Source organism: Macaca nemestrina, chromosome 1, assembly GCF_043159975.1.
Source record: "Macaca nemestrina isolate mMacNem1 chromosome 1, mMacNem.hap1, whole genome shotgun sequence".
NCBI lineage: Eukaryota > Metazoa > Chordata > Mammalia > Primates > Cercopithecidae > Macaca > Macaca nemestrina.
The window spans coordinates 115,943,058-115,963,223 of NC_092125.1; the positions used below are offsets into that span (position 1 = coordinate 115,943,058).

The 20,166-nt window shown below is 41.4% G+C and overlaps 1 protein-coding gene across 1 annotated transcript in view; it reads left to right on the forward strand.

Moving 5' to 3' along the window:
• The window catches only part of LOC105479103 (V-set domain containing T cell activation inhibitor 1), a 70,397-nt gene that overhangs the window by 42,761 nt on the left and 7,470 nt on the right, over positions 1 to 20,166 (forward strand). Inside the window, exons 2-4 of the mRNA XM_011736916.2 lie at positions 222 to 286; positions 13,084 to 13,431; positions 16,728 to 17,006. Coding sequence (XP_011735218.1) covers positions 222 to 286; positions 13,084 to 13,431; positions 16,728 to 17,006 — 692 coding nt within the window. The remainder of the gene's footprint in view (positions 1 to 221; positions 287 to 13,083; positions 13,432 to 16,727; positions 17,007 to 20,166) is intronic.

Genomic DNA, 20,166 nt, shown 5'->3' on the forward strand with positions numbered 1-20,166 from the left:
GTCACTCTTTTCATTGATCACAGAGCCCCAGGGGGATGGGGATGGAATTGCTGAAATTCCTTTCTAAGGTACCCATTTCTAGGAAGAAGCTTCTGTGGAAGAAAAAGTTGAGATGCTTTATGTAACTCATCTTATCCACAACAGATTCGTACCCTGGTTGCAAAGCAGCACATCAAGAGGAACGGAGAAGTAATTTTCTGTTTCTCTCTCTCTTCCCGTAGCATAATTAGCATCATCTTTATTCTGGCTGGAGCAATTGCACTCATCATTGGCTTTGGTATTTCAGGTATGTGATTTCTTGCATTACTGCAATCTATTCACCCCTCACCATTAAACTCCTAATCACTCAGTGTGGTAGCATGGAAACAGCCCAGAGCTTGGACCCAGAAAACCTCAGAGTATAGCATTCATTCTTCTACTTCTTGTGCTCTCTCCACATTAGTCATTTAAGTCCTCGACGTCAGTGTCCTCATTTTTCATTATGTATTTATTTATTTTGAGACAGGATCTGGCTCTCTTGCCCAGGCTGGAGTGCAGTGGCATGATCTCAGCTCACTGCAACCTCCACCTCCTGGGTTCAAGCCATCCTCTCACCTCAGCCTCCCAAGTAGCTAGGACTACAGGCATATGCACCATCACGCCAGGCTAATATTTTTATTTTTAGTAGAGATGGGGTTTCGCCATATTGCTCAGGCTGGCCTCAAACTCCTGAGCTCAAGCAATCCACCTGCCTCGGCCTCCCAAAGTGCTGGGATTGCAGGCCTGAGCCACCGTGCCCAGCCTAGTTTCCTCATTTTTGAGTGGGGAGATACTGTCAACATCTCCAGTTAGTTGAGATAATCAAACGACGTGTTTATCAGTAGTCTATCTATCAGTCAGTGCTGAAGATGTCATTCTGGGATCACAGGTAAAGTGCTGCCTCTGAGCCATTCTGTCAGTGGTTGGCCTGGGTGGATGATTTCTTTGCAACGAAGCTTCAACTGAAGTGTTAAAGAATGTCAAATCTTTGTACACAGGGGTCTTAGGTAAAGAGAAAACTGGTCATGACTACTCTACCTTGTAGGAAACAGATACCACTGTAGCACAGATGGCTAGTTTCTGAACGTAGCTAACCAATGTCAGTTGTGGAAGAGTCTTCACTTTGCTCTTCTGCCTAGGCCACTCCTCTGAAGCATCTTTTATGGATGCTGCTTTAATTTTGACACTGAGTGAGTTAAGGCCGGCAGCTGTCTTCTCTGAGGCGAATTTTCTGCTCTTTTTTTCATAAACCACCTGACTCAGTCCAACACATTCATTTTAACTCAGTCTGTGACCAAAGCTCCATAACTTTAGTTTCTATATTCCAGAGACCTTTCTGCCACACTCCTCCAGTGTAGACATGCTGCCACTCAATTTTGTCACAAAGTCAAAGCTAAGAAAACTTGCTAGAGTTGTGTTTGCTAGAAAAGACATTCATCCCTTCCCCACTTTCTTCATCATCAATCATGTATATTTTAGGCCAGGTGTGGTGGTTCATGCCTATAATGCCAGCACTATGGGAGGCTGAGGTGGGAGTACTGCTTAAGGCCAGGAGTTCAAGACCAGCCTGAGCAACAAAAAGAGACCCTGTCTCTACATTAAAAATAAAAAAATAAATAACATGTATATTTTGTCTTTCATTCATTTTTTTCCATTGGGATATTTGTCTTTCTCTTTTTGATTTGTCAGTAATTCCTTGTATATCCTGGATGCAAACTAGTTACAGGCATCACCAAATCTCTTAAACTCTACACTTTGCTTTTTCACTCTCTTAATGATGTTTTTCAATGAGCAGAAGTTCTTAATTTTAATTTTTGTTGATCCTTTTCTTTATATTTGGAGCTTTTCGTAACCTGTTTAAGAAATCTTTGCCTATTGCGAGGTCATGAAGATGTTCTTCTAGATTATCTTGTAGAAGCCTCATTTTTTTGTCTTTCGCATTTATATCTGCAAACCGTCTCAAGTTAATTTTGTACGTAGTACAAGAGAGGGGTCAAGTTTCATTTTTTTCCTTATGGTATCCAGTAAACCCAGCACTGTTTATTGGACACACTGTCCTTCCCCCACTTCCCTCCAGTGCCATCATGGTCGTAAATCACGTATCCAAATATGTGGGCATCTGTTTCTGAATTCACTAGCCTGTTTCATTTTAATATTGATTTCCTATGTTAATTTATTTCTTTTCCTGTTCATAATCTCGGTTGTTTTTTCTCTCTCTCTCTTTCTTTCTCTCTATTCTGCTCTCTCTCTTGTTTTCTTTCTTCTGTTCTCTCTTTCTTTCTCTCTCATATACTAAAATAGATTTATAAGGTATTGTTATCTTTATAGCAGTTTTGAAAGAACCAGCTTTTAGCTTATTTATGTTTTCTCTGATTTGTATTCCTATTTTATTAATTTTGGCTTTTATCTTTATTAATATTCCTCTTCCTGCTTTATTTGGCCATCTTTCAATTATTTTTCTAATGTCTTAAAGCAGCTCACAAGAAGTGTGAGTGCTTAAAAAAGCAGCTCACAAGGAGTATGTACAAAAGGCCAATAAATAGCTTTTAGTAGATACTGCCATTCCGTTTTTCAAAGTGATGAGCCAATCTACTCTTCAACAACAATGCATGAGAGATCGAGCTCTCCACGCCCTCACCAATACTGGGTGTTGTGGAATTTTGTGGTTTTAATTTCTGTTGCCTGGTGACAGAGACTGAGTACATTTTCATATGCAAAACATAATGTGGAACTACAGAAGAGCACAAAAGCGTAAGTTCTGTATGATTCCATGCATATGAAGTTGAAAAACAGGCAAATGATCTCTGCTGGTAAAAGGTAGAATAATAATAATGGTTCTTACCTTTGGGGACAAGTAAGCGGGTAGCAGTGAGGAGGGGCATGAGGGCACTGCTGGGAGGGCAGTAAGGTTCTATTCCTTGATGTGATGATGGTTACCTGGAATAAAGTTATAATCATTCTTCAAGCTGTACAGTTATGATGTGTGGATTGTTATGTTTGTATACTTCAATACAGACATACAAAAACTTTTGTAAATATATGTATATAAATATAATATGTATAGAATGTCATGAATGTATATATACACTTTATGTTTATATACATATATATATATATTTTTTTGAGACAGTCTTGCTCTGTTGCTCAGGCTGGAGTACAGTTGCACAATCTTGGCTTACTGCAGCCTCTGCCTCCTGGGTTCAAGCAATACTCCTGCCTCAGCCTCCCAAGTAACTGGGATTACAGGCATGCACCACCACACCTGGCTAATTTTTTGTATTTTTAGTAGAGACAAGATTTTGCCATGTTAGCCAGGCTGGTCTCGAACTCTTGACCTCAAGTGATCTGCCCGCCTCAACCACCCAAAGTGCTAGGACTACAGGTGTGAGCCACTGCTCTCAGATTTACATACATATTCTTTATAAGGAAATAAAATATTGACTGATAAACCAAATATTTTAGAATAAGTTTTAAAGATATTAATGCTAAAGTACATTTTGGTACCTTCCTCACTAAGGTTTAACTCTTAATTATAATTTACCCTATTCCTGATCTTATACATCGCCTTCAATTAAAACCCTAGTATTTGTTTGTCACTCTAAATCTTAATGACAAAACTTTCTTGGACCTGAGGCTCAGTGACTTGGCATCAGAACTCAGAGAGTTGTTTATCTTTTGGTTGTTAGTGGTGTTGACTACCCTAGCAAGAATTTTCACAATGTCATAACTTCCCTGTGTTAGTCAACAGGTTTGCTACTCATATCTTTTCCTGTAGCATAGCGACAGCCACCTCGAGAACTGAACTCAGTTCCTTGTATACACAGGGTGCTCCTTAAGTGCTTTTTGAATGGACAGTTGGATGGATACATGGAGGTGTGAATAGATAGAAGCAATAGTCTACTCAATCCAGTAATGTACAATCCAGTAATGTACTCAATACAGTAATTTAAAAATTTGAAACTCTACTACTGCCAATAAAAAGGTGTTCTGCCTCCTTCCCATTTCACTGGGTGACAGCTGGTTATTTCGATAAAATGGGCAGTTTATTAGTTTAATACTGTTTAGTTGGATTTTTCAATTGCCTCTATTAAAAGGACTATAACCTTTATCAGAGATCATCATATGAGCACACTTTACATGAATTCAATAAAATGTTAGCTGGTTTAATATATAAGACGTTGAAATTAAGCAAAAAGCATTAAGCAGACAATGATGTGTATTAGGCCATTCTTGCACTGCTATAAAGAAATTCCTGAGACTGGGTAATTTATGAAGAAAAGAAGTTTAATTGACTCACGATTCTGCAGGCTTTACAGGAGGCATGGTGCTGGCATCTGCCTGGCTTCTGGTGAAGCCACAGGGAGCTTTCCATCATGATGGACAGCGAGGGGAAACAGGCATGTCATATGTCGAAAGCAGGAGCAAGAGGGAGAAAGAGAGTGGTCACTTTTAAATGACCAGATCTCATGTGAACTCAGAGCCCAAGAGCTCACTTATCACCAAGGGGATAGCCCAAGCCATTTATGAGGGATCTGCCCCCATGACCCATACACCTCCCACCAGGCCTCACCTCCAACACTGGGGATTACATTTCAACGTGAGATTTGGGTGAAGACAAATATCTAAACTTTATCATGATGATAACATCTTTTGAATCCTTTCTTCATGCACTCTGCTGTACTAAATAACTTTGCATACATGATTTGTCTTACCACACACAACAAATAGGAGGTAGATGTTATTACTATGTTCAGATGAGAAATTTCTGGAAGGACACACACAGTCAGCAAGTGAGCATGGCTGTATTTCCAGCCTTGGGAATTTGCTTCCCTAACCTACACTCCTACCCATCACCCCATACCAAGGACAACGTCCACACAGAGTTGTGGTGGAGAAGGGTGTTTTGTGGTTTGCCTTGCAGGCATGATTCCTGAGACTATAGCTTTTGAAAATGTAAAACTTTTCCCCAATACAGAAAGAAATTTTATTTTTTTGTAACTCTCCTGATGCTGTATAGGCCACCTTTGCATAGCCATCCTGCTCCTTACAAATTCTAAATAAAGACCCCATAAAACATAAAATGCATTTGGGGTGGACCATTTGAAAGAGAGGTGGAGGGGTTCCAATCAGCCCCTGGTTAAAGGACAGCTCTTGTGGATAAGCCTTCAGGAAGGAAGGAGACATGATGGAAAGGCCCCTAACCATACCCAGCCCAGTCCCTGCGCTATCAGGCACTCTCTGAGCGACTTTGAACAGCTCTGTATAATGGAGGAATCTCAGAATCAGAGCCATTCCAATCTCAGGGCTCACAGTAACTGTATATCCTTTGGGATACAACTTAAACGTTTCCTCACTGGTAAAATAGGCAGGGTCATTGTGAGAATTAAAGGAGAGTTCTTATTGAGTACCTGACACCTGTGTGTGATAAACAACTGCCATTGTTATTTATATTGATGCCATCAATGCTTTTAGTAAAAATTTGCTATTATTAACGCATTCCTATAGCACCTCCTAGGAACTGCACAATTTCCTGGTCACACCAGGAAGGGCCTCCTTTGAAGCCACAGGATGCCGCCTCCTAATAATTGTTAGGAGCAAAACCTGGAACTGTAACATGTGTCCCGCATCGCCCCCACAACCCCCACCCCTCTGCCAGAACTGGGAAGCAGCTGAAAGACCAAAGAATGACTTAGACAAGTCCAGTCTGGTGAGTAATTGAGTTTATTAGGACTTACATACAGGGCACTCCTGGGCGGCACAAGACAGCCCTAGAGATCTGTGCCATCTCCCATGTCTAAGCTGCATTTAAGCTGGTTTTCTGGCTCTTTGCCTGCGGTGTGTTTGCAATGAGACTGTTTTTCTTGGTGTGTTCTCAGATACTGTCTGGGATGTTTAGGTTCTCAGGGACATCTGCTCCTCAGCTGGGCACCAAGGCCTTGGCTCACCGCCCAGCTGTTGGGGTTCAAGCAGCAGACACAAACCCTTAAGTAACCTGGTGAAGGACCCATCACACTATAGTAATGCTCCAGCTTCAGACATTGGATAAACCAACTAGGTGTGTGCTGATGACACCAAAACGGAAACATCGCACAGTTTATTTAGAAAATATTTGATCTATCCAAAAAAAAAAAAAAAACAACTCTGAGTCATCTGAGAAAATAAACAGCTATGGGCCTTTCTTACACTTATTTTGTGGTTTTTAGTTGTTTGGATTTTTAAGTGAAGTAGGGATACCTTCTTATTGGGTTGGCACTCTACATGTCTCAATCTGGCCCTGGGTATCAGCAAAATATGGTAGAAAGGACATAGGCTCAGGACCAGACCACGTTGTGTCTGACCCTGACTTCACTAACAGTTAGATCCAAGGCATTCAGCAAGCCATTTAACCTCACGGAGTCTCTATCCTTATCCATAAATGGGCATAATGGTCATTCTTACTCTCTCATGGCTTAAAATGAGTCACTGTAAGCAAACATTTAGTGAAATGTTGCTTTCCTTACCTCCTGGGGCTCTGATCTGCAATCTTTCCAAATGATTCTAGTTAATAATGGTTATCAATATCAATACTGATTTAAGGTTTAGCATGTGGCAACTCAGGTACTGTATTAAGCACTTTACCTGCATCGTATCATTAAGTCCTTTCAAGAACTCTCTAAGGGAGTATCGCCATTTTACAGATTTTAAAAAATTATGAAATAAAGCGTTGGAAAACTTGACCCAGGTTACATATCCAATAAGTGGCAGAGCTGGGACTTGAACCCAGACAGCCTGTACCTGTGCCATGTTCTCAAACACCATGTTCTGCTGCTTTCCTACATTGTTCCGTATCTGGCCTGGCCCAGTGTCCTTTTAAATTTCTTCTCACAGAACGAACTGTTCTCTCAACCCCACCGTCTTCTTTGGCAAGAGTGGCACTCACAGGTGTGATCCCAAGGTTAATCTTTGCATTTCCACCTTGTAAGCCGTGTGCTGTGGTGCCCATCTGGACAGCTGAGTTTTAGCAGATGCTGATGACCATCTGCTGAAGACATCTAGCATGCTCTCTATGCTATTGGAATGTACAGAACTTGTCTTTCTGAGTCATTTCAAAGGACAGCTCATTTTCCAGGTTTTATCCAGTGCTGTAGGCTGCCCTAGCATCATAGTTTCTGCAAAGAATCCTTGCCTTGTGTTACCCGTACCCCCACTTCAGGATATTCCTGCTCCTACAACGGAGCACTGATTGAATAGTACTCCCTCCCGCCGTGTGAACACAGGGCTGCTCAGGTTTCCTCTTGCCCCCGCTTTAACAGCCCCACTTTCCTCATGCAGACAGGAGCTGTGCTAGTAATTAGCCCTCACAAGCTGGATAATTAATTTTCAGTAAGTGGCTCAGTCTTCCAATTTTAAAGGGGTTTGATGAAATGTTAGAGGCTAATGAAATGCTTAAAATCTGTGCCCATTTAATGAATTCTCTATCAATAGGTACCTGCCTCTAACCCATCTCCATGGGGCCCTTTTGTCCTTTGACTCAACAAATCACACAAGAATCTTTGGTGGAGTGAGTCTCTGTCTCCAAAAAACAAAAATAAGAAAGAATCTCTGGTGGTCAATAGGCCTGGAGAGTCATACGAGGCCAGATGGTATAATCCTCCTTGAGCCTATGTTTGTTTGCAAGTCTGAATAGTTTCTTTTCTTGTGAGAAATAATATTTACATGTGGTTGCTTGCAAATTAAATTTTATCACTTTTAACAATCATTTATTCACTTAACAAACAAGTATTTTATTGACTGCTTTCTGGGTGCAAAGCAATGGCTAGGTCCCTGTGGTTTTTTTAAGTTCTCACTGGCTCTTATTTCTCTTCTTTATTTGACATTGGGGTGGAGGGGATTTAATCAACATTACACTCATTCCATCTGCCACATCATTAATGCACCTTAAATGACTAGAACCTGCAGCAGGTCCCTGGGGCACTCTACAGCTGCTGCTTTTAATCATTAGCTTCTCTGGGAGATAGGTGGCTGGTTTTCCTACCTGTGAGCTCAAGGCCAACATATTAAAATTAATTCAGTAATACAATTACTGAACTAAGATATGTCATTGCCATTTCATTCTCTCCATAAACCATGCTAATCATGTATTTTTTTTCTGAGAAGTAATTTTTCAATTCAACTTTAATGGCACTTTATCAACAACCCTCAAATTTACCCTTGCTCTAACATGGTTGTATTTGATTCATGATTTTATTGTGAACCTCTCTGTATTTTTATTGCCTTCCTTTTCACTGGCTCACATTTCCCCAAAACTTAGATGTGGTAATCCCGCCAAACATCCCTTACCCCTACAATAATTTTAGCCTATCTCAAACAATGCTTTGATTTCTACTGATTTCCATTTATTTAGTCATTTATTCATAAACTCAACAAACATTATTTTTCTCTGCAGAAACATAGCTGTAGGCACTACAGGACTTACAGATAGGATTAAGACAGTCTCTGCTCTTGAAACACTCACAAACTAGTTCCAGAGATAGACTAGAGACCAGGTAGAGGGAGATAGCTGCTATAATAAAGGCAAAAAAAAAAAAAAAGTTACAAGAAAGTAAAGAGAGAATCTACTAATTTTTCCTTTCGTTAATTAAAAGAAGGTTTCATGGGAGGGCTGCCATCTGAACAGACTTGAATATAAGTAGAATTTGGATAACTGGTGGTAAAGAAGTGTGAGCTGTGAATTAAAAGGTGCAAGATGAACAGGGGTGTGAAGGCGCATAGTGTAATTGTATAACCCATGCTAGCCTGGGATGCCTTGGATATCAGTCTTTAAGTAACAATACTTGAAAAGCAAACTGAATCTTTAAATCAATGTTCAAGAAAATACCAAGGCAGGGAATGGAGGTGTGTTGTGTTCTTATTACACCACAAAAACTTCATTTTGTCCCCTTTTATAATTCCTCTCCCAGATCTCCCACAGGAATGGCCATGCATGGCAGCTGCTTCCAAAGTCTCTCTTCTCACAATCTCAAGCCTCTAAAACATCCTTCCAAACCAGGCTATGTACTTATTTTTGTCTCCTCTTCCTCCTTTTCTAGCTATAATTTTTCTTCCATCAGTAGCCTTCTGTTCTTTCTGCTGCAAATCCATCTAGATTAGCTTCTCCAGTTCTCTCTTCCTCATTCATTACCCTCATTGACTTTGTAGAGGTCTAGGAGTCAATGAGATAATTCCAACCCCTAATAGGCTGGAAGAGGAGAAGAGCCAAGGATATCCTTATGCCGATAATGTTTACCTCTTACATTAAAAAAAACACACATGTCTGCTTTGTTTGTGTGTTTTTTATTGAAGGCAGAAAATCAACAAATAATTTGATACAGATAGACAGAATGGACTATGAGAGGATGTAGTTGGAGATAGGGCTGCAAAGATAGCAATAAGAGCTAATATGTATGGAGCATTTACTATGTACCAGGCAGTATTTGGCTTTGAAGGTCAGGCTGGAAAATGTGAAATCCATTCCACAGCTCTTAGGAACCATTAAAGATGAGTGATTAGGAAACAGACATGTTCAAATTATATTGTAAGAAGGTCTACCTGTAGGATTAATGCATGTAAAGTGGATTGGATGGAGGCAAAGATGAAAGGTAGAAATATCAATAAAGAAGCTGAAAAGTCCAGTTAAGAAGTGCTCGGGACCCGTTATGTTGGGCTTTTTTGGCTGTAAGAAAGAGAGATTTGTGCAGGCCACTTTAATATCAGGTGTTGTCTAAAGGATATGCAGAGATTAGGACAGGAACTAGACCTGAACACCCCCAGGATCCAAGACAGCTCTGGGGATAGAAGACTCTTTCCATTTTTCTCTCCCCTGGTCTCTCTCCCATACTTCTTTGTGTCTCCTCCACTCTCTTCTTGGGCTCCAAGGCCATCTGCCCTTAGTTTCATATCCAAGCCACAGAAAGAGCCTCTCAAGAAGATTCAGTTAATTAAATCACCCCAGTAGGTGTCCTCAGTCAGCAGCCCCCAGTGTACAATGAACAGCTGATTGATCCTTCCCTGACTGGGTGGGCTGTAGTCTGGCCAAGCGAGGAAGAAGTAGTTGGATACAGCTGGCACATAATTAATATTTCTACTGGTGGTATGTTTGGAGAGGAGAGGGTGGCTTTCATGTTAAACCAAAAGTCAACCGAATTAAACACAATTCTTCATTATGCTATAGCTAGCACTGTAAACTTGATCAAATCACTTATTTTCTCAATGCCTTAGTTTCTTCATCATTCAAATTGAGATAAAAGTCACAGCACTTTAGAATTCAGCATTCTTCAGAATGACTAGCCACATTTAGTTAACATGAGATTTCACTTCTGTGCCACTTCTGGTTAACTGAGAATAACAATACCTTATATGTGTAATTACAGTTTGCAAATCAAGTTAATATCCATTTGATTTGATCCTCATAAGAAACCTTTAAAGTAGGTGATATAGTTTGGCTCTGTGTCCCCATCCAAATCTCATCTTAAATTATACTCCCATAATTCCCATGTGTTGTAGGAGGGACCTGGTGGGAGATAATTTGAATCATGGGGGCAGTTCCCCCTATAGTGTTCTCATGGTAGTAAATAAGTCTCACAAGATCTTACGGTTTTATCAGGGGTTTCCGCTTGTGCATCTTTCTCATTTTCTCTTGCCACTGCCATGTAAGAAGTGCCTTTCACCTCCTGTCATGACTCTGAGGACTACCCAGCCATGTGAAACTGTTAAGTTCAATTAAACCTCTTTTTCTTCCAAGTCTCAGGTATTTCTTTATCAGCAGCATGAAAATGGACTAATATAGTAAATTGGTACCACTAGAGTGGGGCACTGCTGAAAAGATACCTGAAAATGTGGAAGCAACTTTGGAACTGGATAACAGGCAGAGGTTGGAACAGTTTGGAGGGCTCAGAAGAAGACAGGAAAATGTGGGAAAGTTTGGAACCTCCTAGAGACTTGTTGAATGGCTTTGACCAAAAACTTGATAGTGATATGGACAATAAGGTCCAGACTGAAGTGGTCTCAGATGGAGATGAGGAACCTGTTGAGAACTGGAGGAAAGGTGACTCTTGTTATGTTTTAACAAAGAGACTGGCGACATTTTGCCCCTGCCCTCGAGATGTGTGGAACTTTGAACTTGAGAGAGATGATTTGGGGTATCTGGTAGAAGAAATTTCTAAGCAGCAAAGCATTCAAGAGGTAACTTGGGTGCTGTTAAAGGTATTCAGTTGTATAAGGGAAGCAGAGCATAAAAGTTCAGAAAATTGCAGCTTGGCAATGTGAAAGAAAAGAAAAACCCATTTTCTGAGGAGAATTTCAAGCTGGCTGCAGAAATTTGCATAAGTAATGAGGCACTGAATATTAATCCCCAAGACAATGGGGAAAATGTGAGAGGTCTTCATGGCTGCCCCTCCCATCACAGGCCTGGAGGCCTAGGAGAAAATAGTTTTGTGGGCCGGGCCCAGGGTCCCCATGCTGTGTGCAGCCTAGGGACTTTGTTCCCTGTGTCCCAGCTGCTCCAGCTGTGCCCAGAAGGGGCTTGGGCATGGCTTCAGAGGGTGCAAACCCCAAGTCTTAGCAGCTTCTATGTGGTGTTGAGCCTGTGAGTGCACAAAAGTCAAGAATTGGGGTTTGTGAACCTCCACCTAGATTTCAGAAGATGTATGGAAATGCCTGGATGCCCAGGCAGAAGATTGCTGCAGGAGTGGGGCTCTCATGGAGAACTTCTGCTAGGGCAGTGCAGAAGGAAAATATGGGGTTGAAGCCCCAACACAAAGTCCCACTGGAGTGCCACTTAGTAGAGCTGTGAGAAGAGAGCCACTGTCCTCCAGACCCCAGAATGGTAGATCCACTGACAGCTTGCACTATTCTTCTAGAAAAGCCACAGACACTCAACGCCAGCCTATGAAAGCAGCTGGGAGGGAGACTGCACCCTGCAAAGTCACAGGGGTGGAGCTTCCCAAGATCATGGGAACCCACCTCTTGCATCAGCATGACCTGGATGTGAGACCTGGAGTCAAAGGAGATCACTTTGGAGCTTTAAAATTTTGGACTTGCATAGGCCCTGTGACTACTTTGTTTTAGCCAATTTCTCCCGTTTGGAATGACTGTATTTACCCAATGCCTGTACCCCCATTGTATCTAGGAAGTAACTAGCTTGATTTTGATTTTACAGGCTCATAGGTGAAAGGGACTTGCCTTGTCTCAGATGTGACTTTGGACTGTGGACTTTTGAGTTAATGCTGAAATGAATTAATACTTTGGGGGACTGTTGGGAAGGCATGATTGGTTTTGAAATGGGAGAACATGAGATTTGGAGGGGCCAGGGATGGAATGATGTGGTTTGGCTGTGTCCCCACCCAAATCTCATCTTGAATTATACTCTCATAATTCCCATGTGTTGTGGGAGGGACCCAGTGGGAGATAATTGAATCATGGGGGCAGTTTCCCCATACTGTTCTTGTGATAGTGAGTAAGTCTAATGAGATCTGATGGGTTTATCAGGGGTTTCCGCTTTTGCATCTTTCTGATTTTTCTCTTGCCACCACCATGTAAGAAGTGCCTTTCACCTCCCGCCATGATTCTGAGGCCTCCCAGCCATGTGGAACTGTAAGTCCAATTAAACCTCTTTTTCTTCCCAGTCTCAGGTATGTCTTTATCAGCAGCGTGAAAATGGACTAATACAGTAGGTAAGACAGATATTGTTACCTCCAATTTTCTAAGATCCAAGAAGGTTACATGACTTATTGAAGGTTACATGGCTATTAAGTGACAAAATCAAGACTTGAATTTTCATCTTCAAACCCCAAGTCCAGTGTGTTCTCAGGGTTTGGGTTACTTGGTCTTATATAAGCCATTATATATGACAGATCTGCTATATATATATATCAAAACGATTGTCTTCCTGCTCTTTCTCTTCTTGTCTTCTTTTTCTTAATGCCTCTCATGTTCTTCTGTATTTTTAATTTATCACAGAAGTCTCTGTCTGGCTTTCAGTAATGAAGGGTTTGGTTGTAGAAGTTCCAAGGCTTCCCTTAGCATTGATCTTTGCTTCCTGAACTGCAGGGAGACACTCCATCACAGTCACTACTGTTGCCTCAGCTGGGAACATTGGGGAGGATGGAATCCTGAGCTGCACTTTTGAACCTGACATCAAACTTTCTGATATCGTGATACAATGGCTGAAGGAAGGTGTTATAGGCTTGGTCCATGAGTTCAAAGAAGGCAAAGATGAGCTGTCGGAGCAGGATGAAATGTTCAGAGGCCGGACAGCAGTGTTTGCTGATCAAGTGATAGTTGGCAATGCCTCTCTGCGGCTGAAAAATGTACAACTTACAGACGCTGGCACCTACAAATGTTACATCATCACTTCTAAAGGCAAGGGGAATGCTAACCTTGAGTATAAAACTGGAGGTGAGTTACTTTGGAGAGACATTTTTTTTAAGCACCAAAAGTATTTGAGGCTAAAGATTATGAGTTGCTGATGAAATATCATGTTGTGACCAATATCAGACAATGACGCTCCCAATTCTGCTAATAGCTATTTTTGCCATTTTATGGCCAAGACCCACACCAACCCCAAAAGTAGCCAACTATAAGAGAGGCCTTAAAAATCTTTTGTTCTGGGTTCTCACTACTTCTGAATTTCCCGGTGTGTTCTCTATTCAACAAAATAAATGTAGTCTCTTTTGTGGCAGCCCCTGGTATAGGTAATAAGAGCAGCCTAGCCTGGGACATTTCCATGCTAAGTAGACCCAAGTCCAGTCCTGAAATCAGTACCTTCAGAGACTCATGACAGTGGGCACATTTTAGAAGTTCAAAGGGAACTAACCAAAACGAAAACAACACTGCCCTGTAAACGTATCAATTCCCCTTCCCCTGCAACAGTGAAATCCACCCTTTGTTGCCAACCCAATTTAACATATGTTTTCTGAATTTATATACAAGGGACTCAGGTACTGTGAGGAGTACAAAGACGATGAAACAGATTTCCCTTACCCTTGCAGAGCTCATAGTATAGATCTCACAGAGTTAAGCATCCAGACAGAGATAATAAAAGTCTGTAAATGATAATAATTAGTAAAGTGTATCAAATGCTTTAAGAGAAATAAAAATAGAGTGATTGAGAGGAAGAGAGAGATCCCGTTCAAATGCATAGGAGGGGAGGCACGGGAAAGCCCCCTGGAGAAGCTGGCATTGGAGGGCAGCCTTGAAGGATAGACCGAAACTGGGCCTTTCCAGCCTAAACTAGTATGCACAGGCCTTTCTTGCACACCTCATAACATGTATGTGCAATGATTCGAAGCTCAGATCTAGAATCAGAGCTGTGTACGTACAGTGACCTGGGCAAAGCAATCTCTCTGAGCTTCAGTTTCTTCATCTTAAAATGGGGTCATGTCAAAGGAATACTGGAGCCAACTGAAAGAGCTTCTAATGGCAAAGCTGTAGCAATTTAAGCAACAAAATAAATAACATAGTATTGAATTATAACTCAAAGGTATAGAATAAATACATATGACTTCATACTTTTTAAATAAATGAGGGATATGAAACAAATTCCCCTTACAGATGAATTCCAAATAATTTATTTAGATCTCTTCCCCTCCAGAAAATGGAGCTTGAAACCTTCCCTACCCCACTCAGGGTATATTGGACTTAGTGAAATCCAGCTTGCAAAGAAATCCGGCAAACACTGCTTTAGTCAGGTGATCCAGGTTAACATCATTAATAAGTCATGTTAACAGCATGTTCCTTCTGATAGGATGTGATGAGAAGGGCACTTTGCCTCCTGTGCTCTTCCTCTCTCAAACCTGTAACCTCAGTCTAATCAGGAGAAAAACATCAGATGAATTCCAACAGAGGGTCGTCCTACAAAATACCTAACCAGTACTCCTCAAAAACTGTCAAGGTCATGGAAAATACCTAACCAGTACTCCTCAAAACAGTCAAGGTCATGGAATATACAGAAATTGGGAAAACATGACAGACTAGAAGGAACTCAGGCAACATGATGACCAAAGCATGGTGGTGTTCTGGATGGAATCCTGGAACAGAAAAAGAACATTAGTGGAAAAACTTGAAATACAAATCAAATCTGGTATTTAATTGATAGTAATGTACCGATGACAGTTTCTCTGTTTTTTCTTTTTTTTTTTTTTTTCGAGATGGAGTTTCGCTCTTGTGGCCCAGGCTGGAGTGCAATGGCGCGATCTAGGCTCACCACAACCTCCGCCTCCTGGGTTCAAGTGATTCTCCTGCCTCAGCTTCCCAAGTAGCTGGGATTACAGGCATGCGCCTCCACACCTAGCTAATTTTGTATTTTTAGTAGAGACTGGCTTTCTCCATGTTGGTCAACTGGTCTCGAACTCCCAGCCTCAGGTGATCTGCCCACCTCAGCCTCCCAAAGTGCTGGGATTACAGGCATGAGCCACTGCGCCTGGCCGGTTTCTCAGTTTTGACTAATGCACATTGGTTATTTAAGATGTTAACATTAGAGGAAACTGGGTGAGGCTTATGCCGGAACTCTATACCTTCTATGCAACTCTTCTGTACACCCAAAATTATTTCAAAATTAAAAGTTGATTTTTTTTTTTTTTTTTTTTTTTTTTTTTTGAGACGGAGTCTCGCTCTGCCGCCCAGGCTGGAGTGCAGTGGCCGGATCTCAGCTCACTGCAAGCTCTGCCTCCCAGGTTCACGCCATTCTCCTGCCTCAGCCTCCCAAAAGTTGATTTGTTTTTTAATGGGGATGATAGTATTCACAGGAGTGTTGTGAGGATCAAATGAAATAAGGTCTGGAATACAGTACTGGCACAGAGTATACCCTCAATGAATGGTGGTTCATTGTCATGTAAACTTAGTTTCCCACATCATCTCCCAAGAGCATGTTCCCTGCCTGCTCCGAGCATATGAGTCTTGTCTCCCCTGCTCGATAACAGACTCCTTAAGGGTTAGGCAAGGGCTTTCCTTTTACTACTTACTCAGCACCAGCTCAGTCCCAGGTAAAGGAAGATGCCAAATAAATTAATAAATTATATTTTTCCCCCATAAAAAGCCCAGGCTTTAACATTTTTCCACAACTGTCTCTCTGCCTGGATATGGGAGGAAGCTAAGTCTTAATTTCAAAATGCAGTTACCTCTCTAGTGAGGAGAATTACCTTGGAGGAAAACAAATTTCTATTTCTATCCCTGGATACCAGAGCTGGACGATATCTGCCCAAGCAAACTCCAAATCTCTGTGATGACAAAGCTTGTGGATGGAATTTCTCTGGGTGATAGATGAATGCTGTTTGTTTCTTCTTTCTCCTTCTCCCTCCCCACCCTAACTTTATCCTCCAGGGAGAAAAATACATAAAATCCGGAAGCTTCTTAGATCCCTAGGAAAATGCCTAATTTCCCTAAGGGATAAGCTTTTTTATGACCACTGAAGTTCCTCTTACGTGGAGAAAATTATCTATTGTAACAATAATATACCTAGAATTTAGGTCCTTGGGGTTTGTGATTGGCCAAAGGGTTGTGATGTATAGCAATACTATGAGCAAATAATTATTCATGCCTATAATACAATCGGCCACACACAGATGGACCTCTGAGGAAGTACTGAGTAGCTTCAATGGTTTAAAAAAAAAAAAAAAAAAAAGACTGCATTTTTAAGACCTAGTACTTATGTGTCTGACTTTGGCATCTGCTCTTTCCGACTTTTGACCCTGCAGCCTTCAGCATGCCAGAGGTGAATGTGGACTATAACGCCAGCTCAGAGACCTTGCGGTGTGAGGCTCCCCGATGGTTCCCCCAGCCCACAGTGGTCTGGGCATCCCAAGTTGACCAGGGAGCCAACTTCTCGGAAGTCTCCAATACCAGCTTTGAGCTGAACTCTGAGAATGTGACCATGAAGGTTGTGTCTGTGCTATACAATGTTACGATCAACAACACATACTCCTGTATGATTGAAAATGACATTGCCAAAGCAACAGGGGATATCAAAGTGACAGGTGGGTTCCTCCCTACTTTTGTATGGATTTACTGAGGAAAGAGTAAAATCTAAATTAAAATTTAATTACATTAATAGATACATATACCAAGGCACAAAAATCTCTATAGAGTCCTCTTCACTAAGAGTTTGATCACTCAATTCCAGTTAAGATTGTATTACATAAGAGAAAGCCCAACACAAAACAATATGTATGACATATAGGTCGAAGATGGCAATTAGGTTTCATCTTGTATGCTTTCTCATTGACCGGTTGTCTGGGGAACAGTGTTTAGGATTCTGAGGCTCTGTGTAACTCAGTAGGACTACCTTGGCATAGCAGTGGGGAAGTGATAATTAATTACTTGACATCTTTGATATGTTCAGCTGGACTTCAGGCCCTCCAAATCTTAGACTAGAAACCAAGGTTTGGTTCCACCCTGACTTTGAGAAGCCTGTGAATCTGAAGACTAAAGTCTGGAGCCTGACTTAGTTTTGTTCATCCCTCATGGGACTGACTCATGATCCCACTAATTTGGCTCAGGATTAATCTGAAACCCTTAGATGGAACTGGTCTCCCAGCACCCTAGTCTCCCTGCAGTGCTTTAGAGCATACAAAACCTTAGGTTGAGCTAGTATCAAGAAAATGCATAGACTGAATTATGACTTTTAAGACCATCCTTCCTGGGGCTAAACTGGGTTCAAACTGTAGTGAAAGGAGTATGTCAGGAGGCCGCCATTTAAATCAAACCTAGCACTGGGCACAAAATACCTTACACATTATAAGTACCCTATAAATGTTTGCTGAATCTAACTGAATAAATCATATTCTTATGATTTTTTAATTTGAAATTATACATATGAACCCAAAATTATCTACAACTCTCTGATATATCAATTTAAAAAATAAATTGTACACACACACACACACACAAAAGTAGCCTATGGAATGTGAGAAAATATTTGTAAATCATTTATCTAAATAAGGGGTTTCAATCCAGAATATATTAAGAACTCCTACAACTCAACAACAACAAAAATCAAATAACTTCATTTTAAAATGGGCAAAGTACTTGAAGACAGATTCATCCCAAGATGATATAAAAATAACTAAAAGGCAAATGAAAAGATGCTAATCACTAATTATCGGAGAAATGCAAGTCAAAACCACAATGAGATATCACCTAATGCCCATTAGGGTGGTTACTCTAAAAACAAAACAAAATAAAGCAAAAACAGAAAATAACATGTTGGTGAGGATGTGGAAAAATTGGAACCCTAATGCACTGTTAGTGGGACTGTAAAATGGTGCAACTGCTATAGGAAATAGTATAAAGTGTCATCAAAACAATTAAAAAAATAACTACCGAGAGGTGAAGCCAGTCAGACTTCCTGGGTCAAGTGGGGAGTTGGAGAACTTTTCTGCCTAGGTGGAGGATTGTAAATGCACCAATCAGCGCTCTGTGTCAAGCTAAAGGATTGTAAATGCACCAATCAACACTCTGTAAAAACGGACCAATCAGCACTCTGTAAAATGGACTAATCAGCCTTCTGTAAAATGGACCAATCAGCAGGATGTGGTTAGGGCTAAATAAGGGAATAAAAGCTGGCCACCTGAGCCAGCAGCGGCATCGCACTGGGGTCCTCTTCCAAGGTTGTGGATGGTTTGTTCTTTCGCTGTTCACTATCAATCTTGCTGCTGCTCACACTTTGGGTCCGCACTACCTTTAAAAGCTGTAACACTCGGCCGGGCGCGGTGGCTCAAGCCTGTAATCCCAGCACTTTGGGAGGCCGAGACGGGCGGATCACGAGGTCAGGAGATCGAGACCATCCTGGCTAACCCAGTGAAACCCCGTCTCTACTAAAAAAATACAAAAAACTAGCCGGGCGAGGTGGCGGGCGCCTATAGTCCCAGCTACTCGGGAGGCTGAGGCAGGAGAATGACGTAAACCCGGGAGGCGGAGCTTGCAGTGAGCTGAGCGGCCACTGTACTCCAGCCCGGGCGACAGAGTGAGACTCCGTCTCAAAAAAAAAAAAAAAAAAAAGCTGTAACACTCACTGAAGTGGTCTGTGGCTTTATTCCTGAAGTCAGCGAGACCAGGAACCCACCAGGAGGAACAAGCAGCTCCAGACGTGCCATATCTGAACATCTGAAGAAACAAACTCCAGACACAACGTGTTTGAGAACTGTAACACTCAGGCCAGGCGTGGTGGCTCACAACTGTAATCCCAGCACTTTGGGAGGCTGAGGCGGGCGGATCACGAGGTCAGGAGATTGAGACCATCCTGGCTAACACAGTGAAACCCCGTCTCTACTAAAAAAAAAAATACAAAAAATTAGCCGCGCGTGGTGGTGGTCGTCTGTAGTCCCAGCTACTCGGGAGGTTGAGGCAGGAGAATGGCGTGAACCTCGGAGGTGGAGCTTGCAGTGAGCCGAGATCGTGCCACTGCACTCCAGTCTGGGCAATAGAGCAAGACTCCGTCTCAAAGAGGAAAAAAATAAAAAAATAAAAAAATAACAATCATCGCGAGGGTCCGCAGCTTCATTCTTGAAGTCAGCAAGACCAAGAACCCACCAGAAGCAACCAATTCTGGACGCACTACCATATGATCTAACAGTCCTGCTTCTGGGTATGCCTCCAAAAGAATACAGAGTCTGAATCAGATATTTGCACATCAGTGGTCACAGTAGCACTATTCACAAAAGTCAAGAGGTAGAATCAACCCAAAATGTCCATTAGTAGATGACTAGATAAAATATGGTATACACATACAATAGAATAACATTCAGGCTCAAAAAGGAAGGAAATCCTATTATGTGCTACGACATGAATGAACTTTCAGGACATTACAGGACATTATGCTATGTGAAATAAGCCAGTCACAAAAAGACAAATACTGTTATGTTTTAAACAAGGCACCTAAAGCAGTCAGATTCACAGAAACAGAAAGTAGAACGGTGGTTAGCAGGGGGCAGGGTGGAGGAGTTGAAGGAGAAAGAGGTTTTTGTTTAATGAGTATAGAGTTTCAGATTTGCAAAATGAAAAAGTTCTAATGATTTGTTTTATAACAATGTGGATATACACTACTGAACTGTACACTTAAAAATGGTTAAGATGGTACATTTGTTGTGTTTTTACTGCAATTTCTTAAAAGTATCTAATTAAAAAATTATATATGAG